Source organism: Lissotriton vulgaris, chromosome 8 (assembly GCF_964263255.1).
Source record: "Lissotriton vulgaris chromosome 8, aLisVul1.2, whole genome shotgun sequence".
Classification (NCBI taxonomy): Eukaryota; Metazoa; Chordata; class Amphibia; order Caudata; family Salamandridae; genus Lissotriton; species Lissotriton vulgaris.
In genome coordinates this window covers 33,502,413-33,518,957 of record NC_141696.1, presented here as the reverse complement: position 1 = coordinate 33,518,957, position 16,545 = coordinate 33,502,413, and the positions used below count along the sequence as shown (strand labels likewise).

General features: G+C 50.8%; 1 protein-coding gene across 1 annotated transcript in view; it reads left to right on the top strand.

Annotated features, from left to right (window-relative positions):
• The window catches only part of LOC147693316 (NACHT, LRR and PYD domains-containing protein 3-like), a 1,315,468-nt gene that overhangs the window by 456,422 nt on the left and 842,501 nt on the right, over positions 1-16,545 (top strand). Inside the window, exon 6 of the mRNA XM_086933670.1 lies at positions 4,151-5,870. Coding sequence (XP_086789796.1) covers positions 4,151-5,870 — 1,720 coding nt within the window. The remainder of the gene's footprint in view (positions 1-4,150; positions 5,871-16,545) is intronic.

Below are 16,545 nucleotides of genomic sequence, written 5' to 3'. Positions count from 1 at the left end.
CACACCCCGAGCACAAGAACGTTCTGCCTTCTCCACCCCCGATGGCCACTATCACTTCACGGTCATGCCCTTCGGCATGAAAAATGCCCCAGCGACTTTCCAACGGCTCGTCAATCAGGTCCTGGCGGGGCTCGAAGAGTTCAGCGCCGCCTACCTGGACGACATCGCTGTGTACAGCCACCACTGGACCGAGCACCTCCACCACCTCCAGGCAGTGTTGCAAGCCCTTCAGCGAGCTGGCCTCACGATCAAGGCCAGCAAATGTCAAATTGGACAAGGGTCAGTGACCTACCTCGGACACCAAGTGGGAAGCGGTCTAGTGGCCCCTCTTCAACTGAAAATTGCCGCCATCCAGAACTGGCAACCCCCTAACACTCAAACTGAGGTGCGAGCCTTCCTGGGCCTCACGGGCTACTACCGAAGGTTCGTGAAAGACTATGGTACCATCGTGGGGCCTCTCACCGAACTCACGTCGAAAAATCAGCCCAAGAAGGTGAACTGGACCCCAGAGTGTCAAGCGGCCTTCGAACAGCTAAAGGCCGCCATGTGTTCCGCTCCTGTACTCCAGGCCCCAGACTACAGCCGGGAGTTCGTCGTCCAGACGGACGCCTCCGACCAGGGCATTGGGGCGGTCCTGTCCCAGGTAAACACCGAAGGCCTTGATCAACCGGTGGCCTTCATCAGCCGGAGACTCCTACCACGGGAGCAACGCTGGAGCACCATAGAGAGGGAAGCCTTCGCTGTGGTATGGGCCCTCAAGAAGCTCCGACCCTACCTTTTTGGCACCCACTTCCGGGTGCAGACTGACCACCGACCCCTGCAGTGGTTGATGCATATGCGGGGGGAAAACCCAAAACTGCTACGCTGGTCCATCTCCTTGCAAGGTATGGACTTTACCGTTGAACACCGGCCTGGGTCTGACCACGCCAACGCGGATGGCCTGTCCCGGTTTTTCCGCCTCGACGAAGAGAGTCCCCAAGAGGATGGGTAACTCTCCCCGCCTTCAGCTGGGGGGGACGCATGTTGGACAGGCCACGTGACGGGCCGCTCTCCCCCGGCTCGACCAAGCCCGAGCCAGTCATACAAGCACCACACCCCACCATTGCACGTCCTACGTCCCCTCAGGGACACCTGCCCCCGAGCATGATAACCTCGTGGGTCCGATCCACGGCCGGCCCACGCGCCCAGCCCGGGCCGCCATCTTGGACACTTCGCCACGAGGCCGCCTGGCCCCCGATCGACCTCAACCCTGGGCCTAGCCCGGCCTCAGACATTCCGGCACCACCCTCCACCCAGGAGGTGAGCGAGCTACTTGGCCAGTCAATGGGAGAAAGAGGTGTCGATGGTTCTCCCCCGGCCAGTGCCGCTCGCCCATCGCCTCCCCGGGCGCTGGCTCCACCCCCCTGCTGGGTGTCTGGACTCCCTCATCCCGGACCTCCCGACCTCCAAGTGCGAGGGTCCGGACATCAAAGCACGCCAGCCCTATAACTGGGGCAGCTCCAGAACAGGAAGGCAGTTGTATCTTGGAGTCGAGAGACGAAAGAAGAACTCATCCTGGACGGACTACTGGCGCTGCCGTAGCTCTGTCCTGTGCACCATCATCCTGCCTGGTGGCGCTGCCACAGCCGTCGTAACCTTCATCCTTCACCGTCGTCCGGATCTGCTGGCGAGGCCGCGGACCGTTGTAACTGTCATCTGCATCGGGACCTGCTTGGCTTCTCCACGGCCCGTCGACCATCCTTCATCCATCTCGGGACCTGCTTGGCTTCTCCACGGCCCGTCGACCATCCTTCATCCATCTCGGGACCTGCTTGGCTCCTCCACGGCCCGATCAGCTACCACGCCGAGCTCGAGGATTGAGAGCTATTGAACTCATTGGTAACTAAGACTGTCCCGCTACCCTTTTCCTCAACCAGAGATCAGAACCGAGGGGACCCCTGAGTCCAGACCTCCTTGTATTATATCAACGTAACCTAAGAAGTGCATATAAAGTCTCGTTAACCTTCAATCTTGTGTGGTGTCCGTCTGTGGGGGGGAAGTTACTTATCTGTACAGTTGTTGGAGACGGCTCTCCCTGGAGACCTCTCCCCGTAATCTCGGCCGACCCTCCCGGTCCGTCTAACAACTGCACGCAGGCTCTGCAATGGCAGGCCTTAGACACACTTTTACTAGCTGCTTCTGTGGGTGGAACAACCAGTGCTGCGAGACTACTAGCAGCGTTTGGATTTACAAACCTTGGGCACACTCAGGAAACTAGACTAGTGTCTGACATGTAAACCAAAAAAGCCAGTCATGGAGTCACTAATCAATACATCAATTTACAATAGGGAGAGCATATGCACTTTAGCTCTGATCAGCAGTGGTAAAGTGCCCAGAGTCATAAAACAGCCGACAAAAGGTCATAAAAAATACAGGAGGAAGGCAAGAAGTTCAGGGATGACCCTGCAAAAAAGGCCAAGTCCAACAGAGTTTCTCCGGGAAAAGAGTGGGAGGGCTGAGCAGAGGAGAACATTGTCAAGGTGGATAGTACCATATATCAAGATCTACTACACACCGGCCAGAAAGCAACCACAGGAAGGATAGAGAGCTCATTCCACCAGGGCCAACGCTGCTACCACTTTTCTGCCACAAGGATTAACTGTCCTTGATGTCTGCCAGTCTGTGTCGTGGGCATCGCTACACACATTCACAAGGTACTACTGCCTAGATATCCTGGTCTGGCAGGCAGACACTTTGCCCCAGCTTGGCTCTGCAAGACTTTGTCTTGAGTCTACTCCACAGACCCCCCCGTTTGGGAATTATTGCTTTGATATCTATTGCCAGGTGAAGAATCTGCTGTTAAAAGTCTCCATTAGAAGAACAAGTAAAGCATCTTTTGTAATCCTCTTTCTGGTGCAGACTGTATCTAGCCCCAGACTCCTCCCTGCCTTACCACCTCTCTGTCTGTGGCCTGGTCTCTTTTTAAAATCTAATAAAAGGCTCCAAGTTATTATCCAGCACACTGTTTCTTACAATTGTTTTTGCTCCACTTCTGAGGGTGCACAAAGGGGGGCTCATCCGGCGCTGCTTCGTCACTTCTGCGGTGGTATGAATCCAGCGATGAGCAGTACGATGCGAACTAGCTATGGAAAGTCTCCAGGTCCCATCTGCCGCCGGGGGAGTATTCTAAGATGAAGAGTCTCTGGTTAGATAGAGTATCCACCAGAAAGAGAGTTACCGAAGATAAGTAAACTGTTCTCCTGCTCCACTTGCACAAAAAATAAACTGTTAGATTGAATCTTTTTCATTTTTTAACTTAGTTTTTCATTGGAATCTTGCATTTTTTGTTAATTGTAAAGAGTTTGTTTATGGATGAACCAAACCTTAACTGGGATATTGATACTGACTCGGACGCAAACATTCTTGCCGCCTATATGTATTGGGGCCAGTCAAGCGTTTGTGAAGAGCGCTGATTATTTCTGTAATCTTATACAGCAGTGGGCATGAAAATGTGGGAGTAATCCCTCAACAATGACTTCAATAATGAGATTAAGGGTAAACTCCAATCCCTTCACAAACAAGAGTGGTGATCTCTTCAGTGTGATCTTCTCTCGCCATCAGCGATGCTGACTCTCTTGATGAATGTAGAGTCTCCCACACTATTGTTTCAGGGGTGTAGATTCCATTACAGACATTGTAGTGAAGGACGCGGCATTTAAAGGGTGGCTACACGTGGACGGTGGGCTGAGGACATCTTTGGAAGGAAGATACTGAACTTCTAGCTTGGTTGGATCCTTGTCTAATGAACCAGTGATGTTTTTCTTTTGCTGATAGACGTTTTGAGGAAATAAATGTAGTTATAACTGAGCCTCCATTTCCTATAATAGTATTCTTTCTTGCGAATTATTTCCTTGATCGTCCTGGCCTGTTTATTTCAATCCAAAGTCTGTCATTTACTGACAACAAAGAATCCCTGATGTTAAGATCTCACTGTGTAATTTCTTATTCTCTTCCATATTCACAAACAAATACCAACCGTGGGGGCAACTCTGAATAAATCGGAAGGGTTTCATGTTCATTGTGACCGTGCAGTTAAATTAAACTGTAACACTATTAACTCACATTTTATTTCTAAGTAGTTTTTTCATATGTTGTCTCTATATTTCAACAGATACCAAGAGGAAGTACAAGGAATATATTAAAGAGGAATTCAGAGAAATGAAAGATAATGACAGTAGAATCGGTGAAACTGTGACTTTAGAAGGAAGGTACACAAAACTCCTCATTTTAAAGAACTACCGTAAAAGGAAAGATAAAGAACATGAAATAATGTCATGTGGAGAGAGACATCTAGAGCTTATGGAAGAAAGAGCTGCAGATTCATACTCTAGCATTAAAGATTTATTTTCGCCTGAAGAGGATGGACATGTCCCCAGGACTGTGGTGCTCCAGGGAGTGGCTGGGATCGGAAAGACCATGACTGCCCGAAAGATCATGTTCGACTGGGCATCGGGCAACCTCTTTCAGGACAGATTTGAGTATGTGTTTTACATCCACTGCAGAGAATATAACCAGCTGAGCGCAGAGAGGCCGATCGCTGACCTCATCTTACCCAGCATTGAAGGGGAGCCGCGCCTGTCAATGAGTGAGATCGAAGCCAACCCTGAAAAGATGCTCTTCATCATCGACGGCTTCGATGAACTTAAAATCAATGAAGATTTGCTGTCCGATGATCCTGATAAAAAATCTCAAGTGGGTAAAACAATCTTCTGTTTATTAAGGAAAAGGTACCTTTCGAAGTCATATATAATAATCACCACAAGGCCAACTGCTTTGGACGCCCTCCAAAGGTGCATGAAGGATGGACGCTTCGCAGAGATTCTTGGGTTTTCTGAAACTGGTAGGAAAGAATATTTTACAAGGTTCTTTGGAGATGAAATGCAAGCTGCAAATGCTATAAGAATTGTAAAAGAAAATGAAATTCTCTACACCATGTGTTTTGTGCCCATTATATGCTGGATTGTTTGCACTGTCAAAAGGGAGCAGAACAAATATAATGAAGATGTGCATGATTTGAGAACGATTACTTCCGTCTACTTGCTTTTTCTTTTCAATTTATTAAAGCAGCAGAGCAAAAAGTCTGTTCCACTAAACATTACCAATAACTTAAAGAGTCTGTGTGCCTTGGCTGAGGAAGGCGTCTATCAGCAGAAAATCCTATTTGAAGAACAGGACATAGTTAATCATGGTGTAAACATACTGGCCGTCCAATCCCTCTTCCTGAACAATAATATTTTTAAAGAATGTACTGATAAGGTCAGCGTCTACAGCTTCATCCACTTGAGCTTCCAGGAGTTTTTTGCTGCGCTCTTTTATATCCTGGAAGAAAATGATTCAGCTGCAGAGAACACAGAGAGTCCGCATCGAGCCGTGACCCGCTTACTGAATGAATATTTAGACGGGGAAAACAATCACTTGATGCTGACCGTGCGCTTTCTGTTCGGCCTTATCAACACAGAGAAACTGGATAAGATAAACAGTAAATTCCAGTGGAGGATTTCACCAGAAATCAAACCTGTGCTACAGGCCTGGATAGCGGAAAAACTAGAACTAAAATTTGGAGAGGAGCTCACTTGTCACAAGATGGACTTATTCCACTGTTTGTACGAGACCCAAGATGAAGAGTTTGTGAAAACAGAACCTGTATATGTGAAAGACATAAATATGACACACAGTACGATGAGCCGCAAGATGACTTCCATGGATTTCAGAGCCCTCACATTCTGTTTAAAGTATTCAGGAGTCGAGAGCATTCGTCTCGATCAGATTACATTGAGGCCCGAGGATGTCAGAACGCTGAAGCCGCTTTTAATTAAATGTTCCACACTTAGGTAAGTCTCTCAGTTTCATATATTTCACAACGTCTGTGTCTTAGAATTAAAAATTTTAAAAATGGTGCAAGGGACTTCCTGTCAGGGATGTGCGGCATAAAACACAGGAAATCACATTGTACCTTTTGGTGGTGCATTGAGTTTGTGGGTGTACTAGGTGTTATCTTGTATTGTGCATTGCTGAGCCACGCTTGGCACTTTGTTTCACGGCACTTCTAAGGCTGCAGTGTCTGTGTCACCCCCTGTGCTGCTGTGATTAAGTGGCGCGGCTCACCTTCTGTGGAGCAAATTTATATTTCAGAAACTGCCTTGTTAAGGCCCCGTAGTCCCATTACGGGTATGGAGAAATTCAATGAAGAATTCTGCTGTGTCCAGTTTTAGTGCTCCCGGGTGGCATTCTCACATGGAATTCCCGCTGTCATGAGTTAATCGCCATGCAATAGGGAATTACATTGCGGACTGGAATTAAATGTGGTATTCCCAGTTTTTGTCTGTCATAATGCGCACATTTGCCATTTGCTCTAAGCATTCGTTAAATGTGTGTGTTAGGTGGACCAAAGCAGGGATAGTGAGGACGGTTGAAAGGGGAGTGAAAGGAAATGAAACCCTGTTATGGTAGGATTCTGTAAATAGCCAAAAAATAGTAAACTTACTCAAAAGTGTGAGTTACCTTTGTGAATCAGGGCCTTGCTTTTTTATTCCTCGCATCAGGAAAGCCATGTTAGGTGGCCGGAGGTTTGGCTACTTCACATCCTCTGCTTGGAATGCCTTACCGAACTTCCCTCGTGATACTGTCCGTAGGAGGCTGGCTCTCTATATAGTGCACAAAAACGAAGTACACTGTGCAGAGAGTCCAGTGGATCCCTAATTGGTTTACAGAGGCAAACATGATAAGACTAAGTGCTCTCGTTTGTGGTAGTGTGGGCGAGCAGATATGGCTTATCGGAGGGTAGGGCTCAGGATTTGTTGCACTCACGGAGGTGATGAATGAGACACACACTCTAGAATAAATACGAGACCAATCTAGAAAAAGAATTCATATTTTTTAATAAATTTTGATCCTAAGAACTTTGTAAACAAGTAAGTATGTTTGAGATATCTAAATTGAGAGGAAAGTTAAATGTTCTCTTAAATGCGTCCTTAAGTTTAATGTTTTCCTATAGGAGAAAAAGACATTCATGGTATACAGGTACTTGCAGTAGGTTTCCGGGGGACCACTTCAGGACTTAAGCTGGTGAGGGGTAAGGTCAAAAGTACCAGCAGCAGTTAGAGTATACCTGCCCTTGGGAGTCAGGGGTGCAGAGATGCTGGTCACATTGGTAGCCTTATGCGCTACCATGAAGGAGAGGGGAGGGGGCACCTGAAAACAGGCTGCAGACAAGAACTTAGAGTCAAGTCCCGGAGCTTTCAGTGGGGGTCTCAGAGCAAAAGGGTCCTAGGAGCAAGGCAGCAGAGTCAGTTCTCGAGAACCCCCTCAGGCGAAGAGAAGTTAGGTCGGCTGGACTAGTGAGTCGCAGGTCCTTGCTGTTGTCATTCTCACCAGTTGAGGGTCCAAAACTCAGTACAGATAAGCCACTCTGCAAGTCTGTCTCTGTGGTGCTGATATCCCTTGATGACTTCTCGGTCTCAGTGTTGTTGGAGTCCCTATTGGACTGAAACAGGCTCTGGCCGCTGCAAGGGTTATGATACGCCGGGTGCAGGTGCTGTGCAGTACAGAATGGTTCTAGCGTCTTCTCACTTGGTGGGGAGACAGATCTGATCTCCTGGAGCACAATGACCCCTCCCTGAGGGGCTGCTGCATCGGTGTGGCTGGGGAGCGGGAGCACAGTAAACCAGATTCTGCTGTTTTGGTGCCTTCAGACTGCAGGGGAGTAGTTCCTCTACTCCAAGGAAGATTGCTGGCAATTTGTTAAGGGCTGGCAGTCTACTGGGGATTTTGGTAGAGGCTCAGCTGCAGGGCGAGTTGGTTTCTTCACAATTGTTGATACTGGTGCTGGCAGGCAGGGTTTGGCTCCAAAAAGTCCACAGCAAGTTTTCAGTTCTCATTTTTACGGCTCTTCTTTGATCTCTTCTTCTGGGTCCATTGTCTCTGAGTTCCTGGCATCAGGGGTGCCCTCTAAATACTCAAGTAAGGGGCGGTAAAGGGAGTGACATGTAGTAGCTAATGGGCGAGTCTCCTTTTGGGTGACTATATCCCCTATATGCGCCATGAGACTCCAGGAGTGATGTGTGCGTTATACAAATGTCCCGAAATTTACTTGACTTGACTATATGACCTCTTCCTGTGGGAAGTGGTTATAACCCTAACTTAGAGAACCTAATTCCACCAAAAACCAAGATGGTCGAATTCTAGTTTTCGGTGCACTACAGGTAGCCACCTGGTTAGCTAGTTTTCCCGCCTATCCTAGTGCCAAATGAACCCAGGGCAGAGGGGGGCATTTCCCCTGTCTGGGGGAAGCCATGGTCACATATCAAAGGCAGCAGAGGCATTTACAGCCTCCTGCCTTGATATGGTGATCCCTCAGACATTCTGCTAGGCTTGGAGGAGGTGACAACACATCCTGCCAGAGCAGGCTTTGTTTCTGCGCCTCAGAGAGTGTGGGCTCCCACCTGCAGGGGGTCAGAAACACATCTGTGTTGGCAGGCTGGTGTACACCAGACAGGCAGCACACTAGAGGTTGGTAAGTTTCAGGTAACACCTCTAAGGTACTCTCCGGATGCATGTATTAATACATGCACCACTTGAATCAGTGTGGCTTTAATTATACGAGATATTTGATGCCAAACATCTTTGGTTTTAGCGAATCATCATGTAACCGGGGAACTCATAATAACTAATGCTTAGTACACATACTCAGGATGGCTTCCCTGTTCACTGGCAGTGTCCAGGTATATGATTGGACACCACAGGGGCATATCTGCTCATGCAGGTATGTCCTCTCAAGTACTATAATGCACCCTGCCTTAGGGCTGTAAGGCCTGATGTAGGGGTGACTTACATCTATTACATGCAGTGTCTGCAGACATCGCACACAGGGAGGATGACATGTTGTGTCTTCACTTTTGTCTGCACCATGGCATGCAGCCTGCAATGGCACTTTGCGTGAGTGCGGTGAGGGGTCCCTTAGGGTGGCACAATACATGCTGCAGCACTTAGGTGACCTCCTTAGTACCCATGCCCCAAGTACCAGGGATAGCATTTACTAGGGACTTACAGAGGTGCCAAAGGGATCGACAATTGGGGGAACAATTGTACCATTTTAGGGAACAAGATCTGGCACTGGAGACCTGGATAGCTGTAACCCAGTGCACTTCAATCAAGATTGCATCATATACCAGGCAAAAAATGATGGGGTAACCTTTACTAAAAGGGTCACTTTCCTACGCTGCCCATCTCTTCGATGCCTTTTATTGGTGATGAACTTACATGAGTACATCTACACGTGGAACTTTACTCTTATTCTTTGTAGTAAATTTACGACTTTAGGCTACTCGCCATTTCCAGGTGCAAATTTACTAGAAGGTGTAGAGGTACATGTCTCCATTTAGGTGGTGGATTCTGAATAAACATAATTTACAACTATAAAGGTGCTAGCAGTAACATAACAACCATATTTTATGCTCCCTGCTCTTCAACGAGGTGTCTGAAAACTGTGGTGGAGACGTCTGCAAGGAAATACATACACCTAAACCAACTCATTCACACCTGACGCACATTCCCTTCCCATAACATACATCATGCCTCCAAAATAGCATATTTTTTTCCGATCTGTCTTTTAGGTCCTGCTGCCACCACACTCTGCATGAAGGATGCCGACCCCACTTCTGAAAAGGAAGAGACATGCTGTTGAAGGGGATACAGCCCTTGCAGATAAATGTGTGATACAAAAATACTAAAAACTGCACTGGCTGCCTCTATTCACCCTCAGTAGAGCACAGAAGGTAGCCCTTTGGCAGGAGGTGACACACTCGCTGCACTCTGGGCAGAGATCTACACACAGGAGGTGACACACTCGCTGCACTCTGGGCAGAGATCTACACACAGAACTTGACACACTCACAGCACTCTGGGCAGAGATCTACGCACAGGAGATGACACACTCACTGCACTCTGCACAGAGATCTACGCACAGGAGATGACACACTCGCTGCACTCTGGGCAGAGATCTACACACAGAACGTGACACACTTGCGGCACTCTGGGCAGAGATCTATGCACAGGAGATGACAAACTCACTGCACTCTGCACAGAGATCTACGCACAGGAGATGACACACTCGCTGCTCTCTGGGCAGAGATCTACACATAGGAGGTGACACACTCAGTGCACTCTGGGCAGAGATCTACACACAGAACGTGACACACTCGCGGCACTCTGGGCAGAGATCTACATACAGGAGGTGACACACTCACTGCACTCTGCAAAGAGATCTACGCACAGCAGGTGACACACTCACTGCACTCTGGGCAGAGATCTATGCAGAGGAGGTGACACACTTGCTGTGCTCTGGGCAGAGATCTGTGCACAGGAGGTGACACACTCGCTGTGCTCTGGGCAGAGATCTGTGCACAGGAGGTGACCCACTTGCTGCACTCTCGGCAGAGATCTACGCACAGGAGATGACACACTTGCTGCTCTCTGGGCAGAGATCTACGCACAGGCGATGACACACTCCCTGCACTCTGGGCTGAGATCCATGCACAGGAGTTGACACACTCGCTGCACGCTGGACGGAGATCTATGCACAGGAAGTGACACACTCTCTTGACTCTGGAAGAGATCTACGCACAGGAGGTGACACACACTGCACTCTGGGCAGAGATCTACGCACAGGAGGTGACACATTCACTGCACTCTGGGCAGAGATCTACGCACAGAAGGTGACACACTCGCTGCACTCTGGGCAGAGATCTACACACAGGAGGTGACACACTCGCTGCACTCTGGGCAGAGATCTACACACAGAACGTGACACACTCGCGGCACTCTGGGCAGAGATCTACACACAGGAGGTGACACACTCACTGCACTCTGCGCAGAGATCTACGCACAGGAGATGACACACTCGCTGCTCCCTGGGCAGAGATCTACACATAGGAGGTGACACGCTCACTGTGCTCTGGGCAGAGATCTGTGCACAGGAGGTGACACACTCGCTGTGCTCTGGGCAGAGATCTGTGCACAGGAGGTGACACACTTGCTGCACTCTGGGCAGAGATCTACGCACAGGAGATGACACACTCGCTGCTCTCTGGGCAGAGATCTACGCACAGGAGATGACACTCTCGCTGCACTCTGGGCTGAGATCCATGCACAGGAGGTGACATACTCGCTGCACTCTGGACGGAGATCTACGCACAGGAAGTGACACACTCTCTTGACTCTGGAAGAGATCTACGCACAGGAGGTGACACACACTGCACTCTGGGTAGAGATCTATGCACAGGAGGTGACACACTCGCTGCACTCTTGGCAGAGATCTACGCACAGGAGGTGACAAACTCGCTGCGCTCCAGGCACAGATCTACACACAGGAGGTAACACACTCACTGCACTCTGGGTAGAGATCTACGCACAGGAGGTGACACACTTGCTGCACTCTGGAAGAGATCTACACACAGGAGGTAACACACTCACTGCACTCTGCGCAGAGACCTACGCACAGGAGATGACACAGTCGCTGCTCTCTGGGCAGAGATCTACATATAGGAGGTGACACACTCAGTGCACTCTGGGCAGAGATCTACACACAGAACGTGACACACTCGCGGCACTTTGGGCAGAGATCTACCCACAGGAGGTGACACACTCACTGCACTTTGCGCAGAGATCTACGCACAGCAGGTGACACACTCACTGCACTCTGGGCAGAGATCTATGCAGAGGAGGTGACATACTCACTGTTCTCTGGGCAGAGATCTGTGCACAGGAGGTGACACACTTGCTGCTCTCTAGGCAGAGATCTACGCACAGGAGATGACACACTCGCTGCTCTCTGGGCAGAGATCTACACATAGGAGGTGACACACTCAGTGCACTCTGGGCAGAGATCTACACACAGAACGTGACACACTCGCGGCACTCTGGGCAGAGATCTACACACAGGAGGTGACACACTCACTGCACTCTGCAAAGAGATCTACGCACAGCAGGTGACACACTCACTGCACTCTGGGCAGAGATCAATGCAGAGGAGGTGACACACTTGCTGTGCTCTGGGCAGAGATCTGTGCACAGGAGGTGACACACTCGCTGTGCTCTGGGCAGAGATCTGTGCACAGGAGGTGACCCACTTGCTGCACTCTCGGCAGAGATCTACGCACAGGAGATGACACACTTGCTGCTCTCTGGGCAGAGATCTACGCACAGGCGATGACACACTCCCTGCACTCTGGGCTGAGATCCATGCACAGGAGTTGACACACTCGCTGCACGCTGGACGGAGATCTATGCACAGGAAGTGACACACTCTCTTGACTCTGGAAGAGATCTACGCACAGGAGGTGACACACACTGCACTCTGGGCAGAGATCTACGCACAGGAGGTGACACATTCACTGCACTCTGGGCAGAGATCTACGCACAGAAGGTGACACACTCGCTGCACTCTGGGCAGAGATCTACACACAGGAGGTGACACACTCGCTGCACTCTGGGCAGAGATCTACACACAGAACGTGACACACTCGCGGCACTCTGGGCAGAGATCTACACACAGGAGGTGACACACTCACTGCACTCTGCGCAGAGATCTACGCACAGGAGATGACACACTCGCTGCTCCCTGGGCAGAGATCTACACATAGGAGGTGACACACTCAGTGCACTCTGGGCAGAGATCTACACACAGAACGTGACACACTCGCGGCACTCTGGGCAGAGATCTACACACAGGAGGTGACACACTCACTGCACTCTGCGCAGAGATCTACGCACAGCAGGTGACACACTCACTGCCCTCTGTGGCAGAGATCTATGCAGAGGAGGTGACACGCTCACTGTGCTCTGGGCAGAGATCTGTGCACAGGAGGTGACACACTCGCTGTGCTCTGGGCAGAGATCTGTGCACAGGAGGTGACACACTTGCTGCACTCTGGGCAGAGATCTACGCACAGGAGATGACACACTCGCTGCTCTCTGGGCAGAGATCTACGCACAGGAGATGACACTCTCGCTGCACTCTGGGCTGAGATCCATGCACAGGAGGTGACATACTCGCTGCACTCTGGACGGAGATCTACGCACAGGAAGTGACACACTCTCTTGACTCTGGAAGAGATCTACGCACAGGAGGTGACACATTCACTGCACTCTGGGCAGAGATCTACGCACAGAAGGTGACACACTCGCTGCACTCTTGGCAGAGATCTACGCACAGGAGGTGACAAACTCGCTGCGCTCCAGGCACAGATCTACACACAGGAGGTAACACACTCACTGCACTCTGGGTAGAGATCTACGCACAGGAGGTGACACACTTGCTGCACTCTGGAAGAGATCTACACACAGGAGGTAACACACTCACTGCACTCTGCGCAGAGACCTACGCACAGGAGATGACACAGTCGCTGCTCTCTGGGCAGAGATCTACATATAGGAGGTGACACACTCAGTGCACTCTGGGCAGAGATCTACACACAGAACGTGACACACTCGCGGCACTTTGGGCAGAGATCTACACACAGGAGGTGACACACTCACTGCACTCTGCGCAGAGATCTACGCACAGCAGGTGACACACTCACTGCACTCTGGGCAGAGATCTATGCAGAGGAGGTGACATACTCACTGTTCTCTGGGCAGAGATCTGTGCACAGGAGGTGACACACTTGCTGCTCTCTAGGCAGAGATCTACGCACAGGAGATGACACACTCGCTGCTCTCTGGGCAGAGATCTACGCACAGGAGGTGACACACTCGCTGCATTCTGGGCTGAGATCCATGCACAGGAGGTGACACACTCGCTGCACTCTGGACGGAGATCTACGCACAGGAAGTGACACACTCTCTTGACTCTGGAAGAGATCTACGCACAGGAGGTGACACACACTGCACTCTGGGCAGAGATCTACGCACAGGAAGTGACACATTCACTGCACTCTGGGCAGAGATCTACGCACAGAAGGTGACACACTCGCTGCACTCTGGGAAGAGATCTATGCACAGGAGGTGAGACACTCGCTGCACTCCAGGCAGAGATCTACACACAGGAGGTAACACACTCACTGCACTCTGGGTAGATATCTACGCACAGGAGGTGACACACTCGCTGCACTCTGGAAGAGATCTACACACAGGAGGTAACACACTCACTGCACTCTGGGCAGAGATCTAGGCACTGGAGGTGACACACTCGCTGCACTCTGGGCAGAGATCTATGCAGAGGAGGTGACACACTTGCTGTACTCCGGGTAGAGATCTACGCACAGCAGGTGACACACTCACTGCACTCTGCACAGAGATCTACGCACAGCAGGTGACACACTCACTGCACTCTGCGCAGAGATCTACGCACAGCAGGTGACACACTCACTGCACTCTGCGCAGAGATCTACGCACAGGAGATGACACACTCCCTGCTCTCTGGGCAGAGATGTACACACACGAGGTGACACACTCGCTGCGCTCTGGGCAGAGATCTACACACAGGAGGTAACACACTTACTGCACTCCGGGCAGAGATCTACGCACAGGTGACACACTCGCTGCGCTCTGGGCAGAGATCTACTCACAGGAGGTAACACACTCACTACACTCTGGGCAGAGATCTACGCACAGGAGGTGACACACTCGCTGCGCTCTAGGCAGAGATCTACACACAGGAGGTAACACACTCACTGCACTCTGGGCAGATATCTACGCACAGGAGGTGACACACTCGCTGCGCTCCAGGCAGAGATCTACACACAGGAGGTAACACACTCACTGCACTCTGGGCAGAGATCTACGGACAGGAGTTGACACACTCGCTGCACTCTGGAAGAGATCTATGCACAGGAGGTGACAAACTCACTGCACTCTGCGTAGAGATCTACACACAGCAGGTGACACACTCACTGCACTCTGCGCAGAGATCTACGCACAGCAGGTGACACACTCCCTGCTCTCTGGGCAGAGATCTACACACACGAGGTGACACACTCACTGCACTCTGCGCAGAGATCTACGCACAGGAGATGACACACTCTGTGCACTCTGGGCAGATATCTACGCACAGGAGGTGACACACTCACTGTACTCTGAGCAGAGATCTACGCACAGGAGGGGACACACTCGCTGCACTCTGGAAGAGATCTATGCACAGTAGGTGACACCCCCACTGCACTCTGGGCAGAGATCTATGCACAGGAGGTGACACATTCACTGCACTCTGGGCAGAGATCTACGCACAGAAGGTGACACACTCGCTGCACTCTGGGCAGAGATCTACACACAGGAGGTGACACACTCGCTGCGCTCCAGGCAGAGATCTACACACAGGAGGTAATACACTCACTGCACTCTGGGTAGAGATCTACGCACAGGAGGTGACACACTTGCTGCACTCTGGAAGAGATCTACACACAGGAGGTGACACATTCTCTGCACTCTGGGCAGAGATCTATGCACAGAAGGTGACACACTTGCTGTACTCTGGGCAGAGATCTACTCACAGCAGGTGACACACTCACTGCACTCTGCGCAGAGATCTACGCACAGCAGGTGACACACTCACTGCACTCTGCACAGAGATCTACGCACAGCAGGTGACACACTCACTGCACTCTGCGCAGAGATCTCTGCACAGGAGATGACACACTCCCTGCTCTCTGGGCAGTGATGTACACACATGAGGTGACACACTCACTGTACTCTGCGCAGAGATCTACGCACAGGAGATGACACTCTTGCTACGCTCTGGGCAGAGATCTACACACAGGAGGTAACACACTCACTGCACTCTGGGCAGAGATCTACGCACAGGAGATGACACACTCGCTGTGCTCTGGAAGAGATCTACACACAGGAGGTAACACACTCACTGCACTCTGCGCAGAGATCTACGCACAGGAGATGACACACTCGCTGCTCTCTGGGCAGAGATCTACACATAGGAGGTGACACACTCAGTGCACTCTGGGCAGAGATCTACACACAGAACGTGACACACTCGCTGCGCTCCAGGCAGAGATCTACACACAGGAGGGAACACACTCACTGCACTCTGGGTAGAGATCTACGCACAGGAGGTGACACACTCACTGCACTCTGGGTAGAGATCTACGCACAGGAGGTGACACACTTGCTGCACTCTGGAAGAGATCTACACACAGGAGGTAACACACTCACTGCACTCCGGACAGAGATCTACGCACAGCAGGTGACACACTCACTGCACTCTGCGCAGAGATCTACGCACAGCAGGTGACACACTCACTGCACTCTTCGCAGAGATCTACGCACAGGAGATGACACACTCCCTGCTCTCTGGGCAGAGATGTACACACACGAGGTGACACACTCACTGCACTCTGCGCAGAGATCTACGCACAGGAGATGACACACTTGCTGCGCTCTGGGCAGAGATCTACACACTGGAGGTAACACACTCACTGCACTCTGGGCAGAGATCTACGCACAGGAGGTGACACACTCGCTGCGCTCTGGAAGAGATCTACACACAGGAGGTAACAC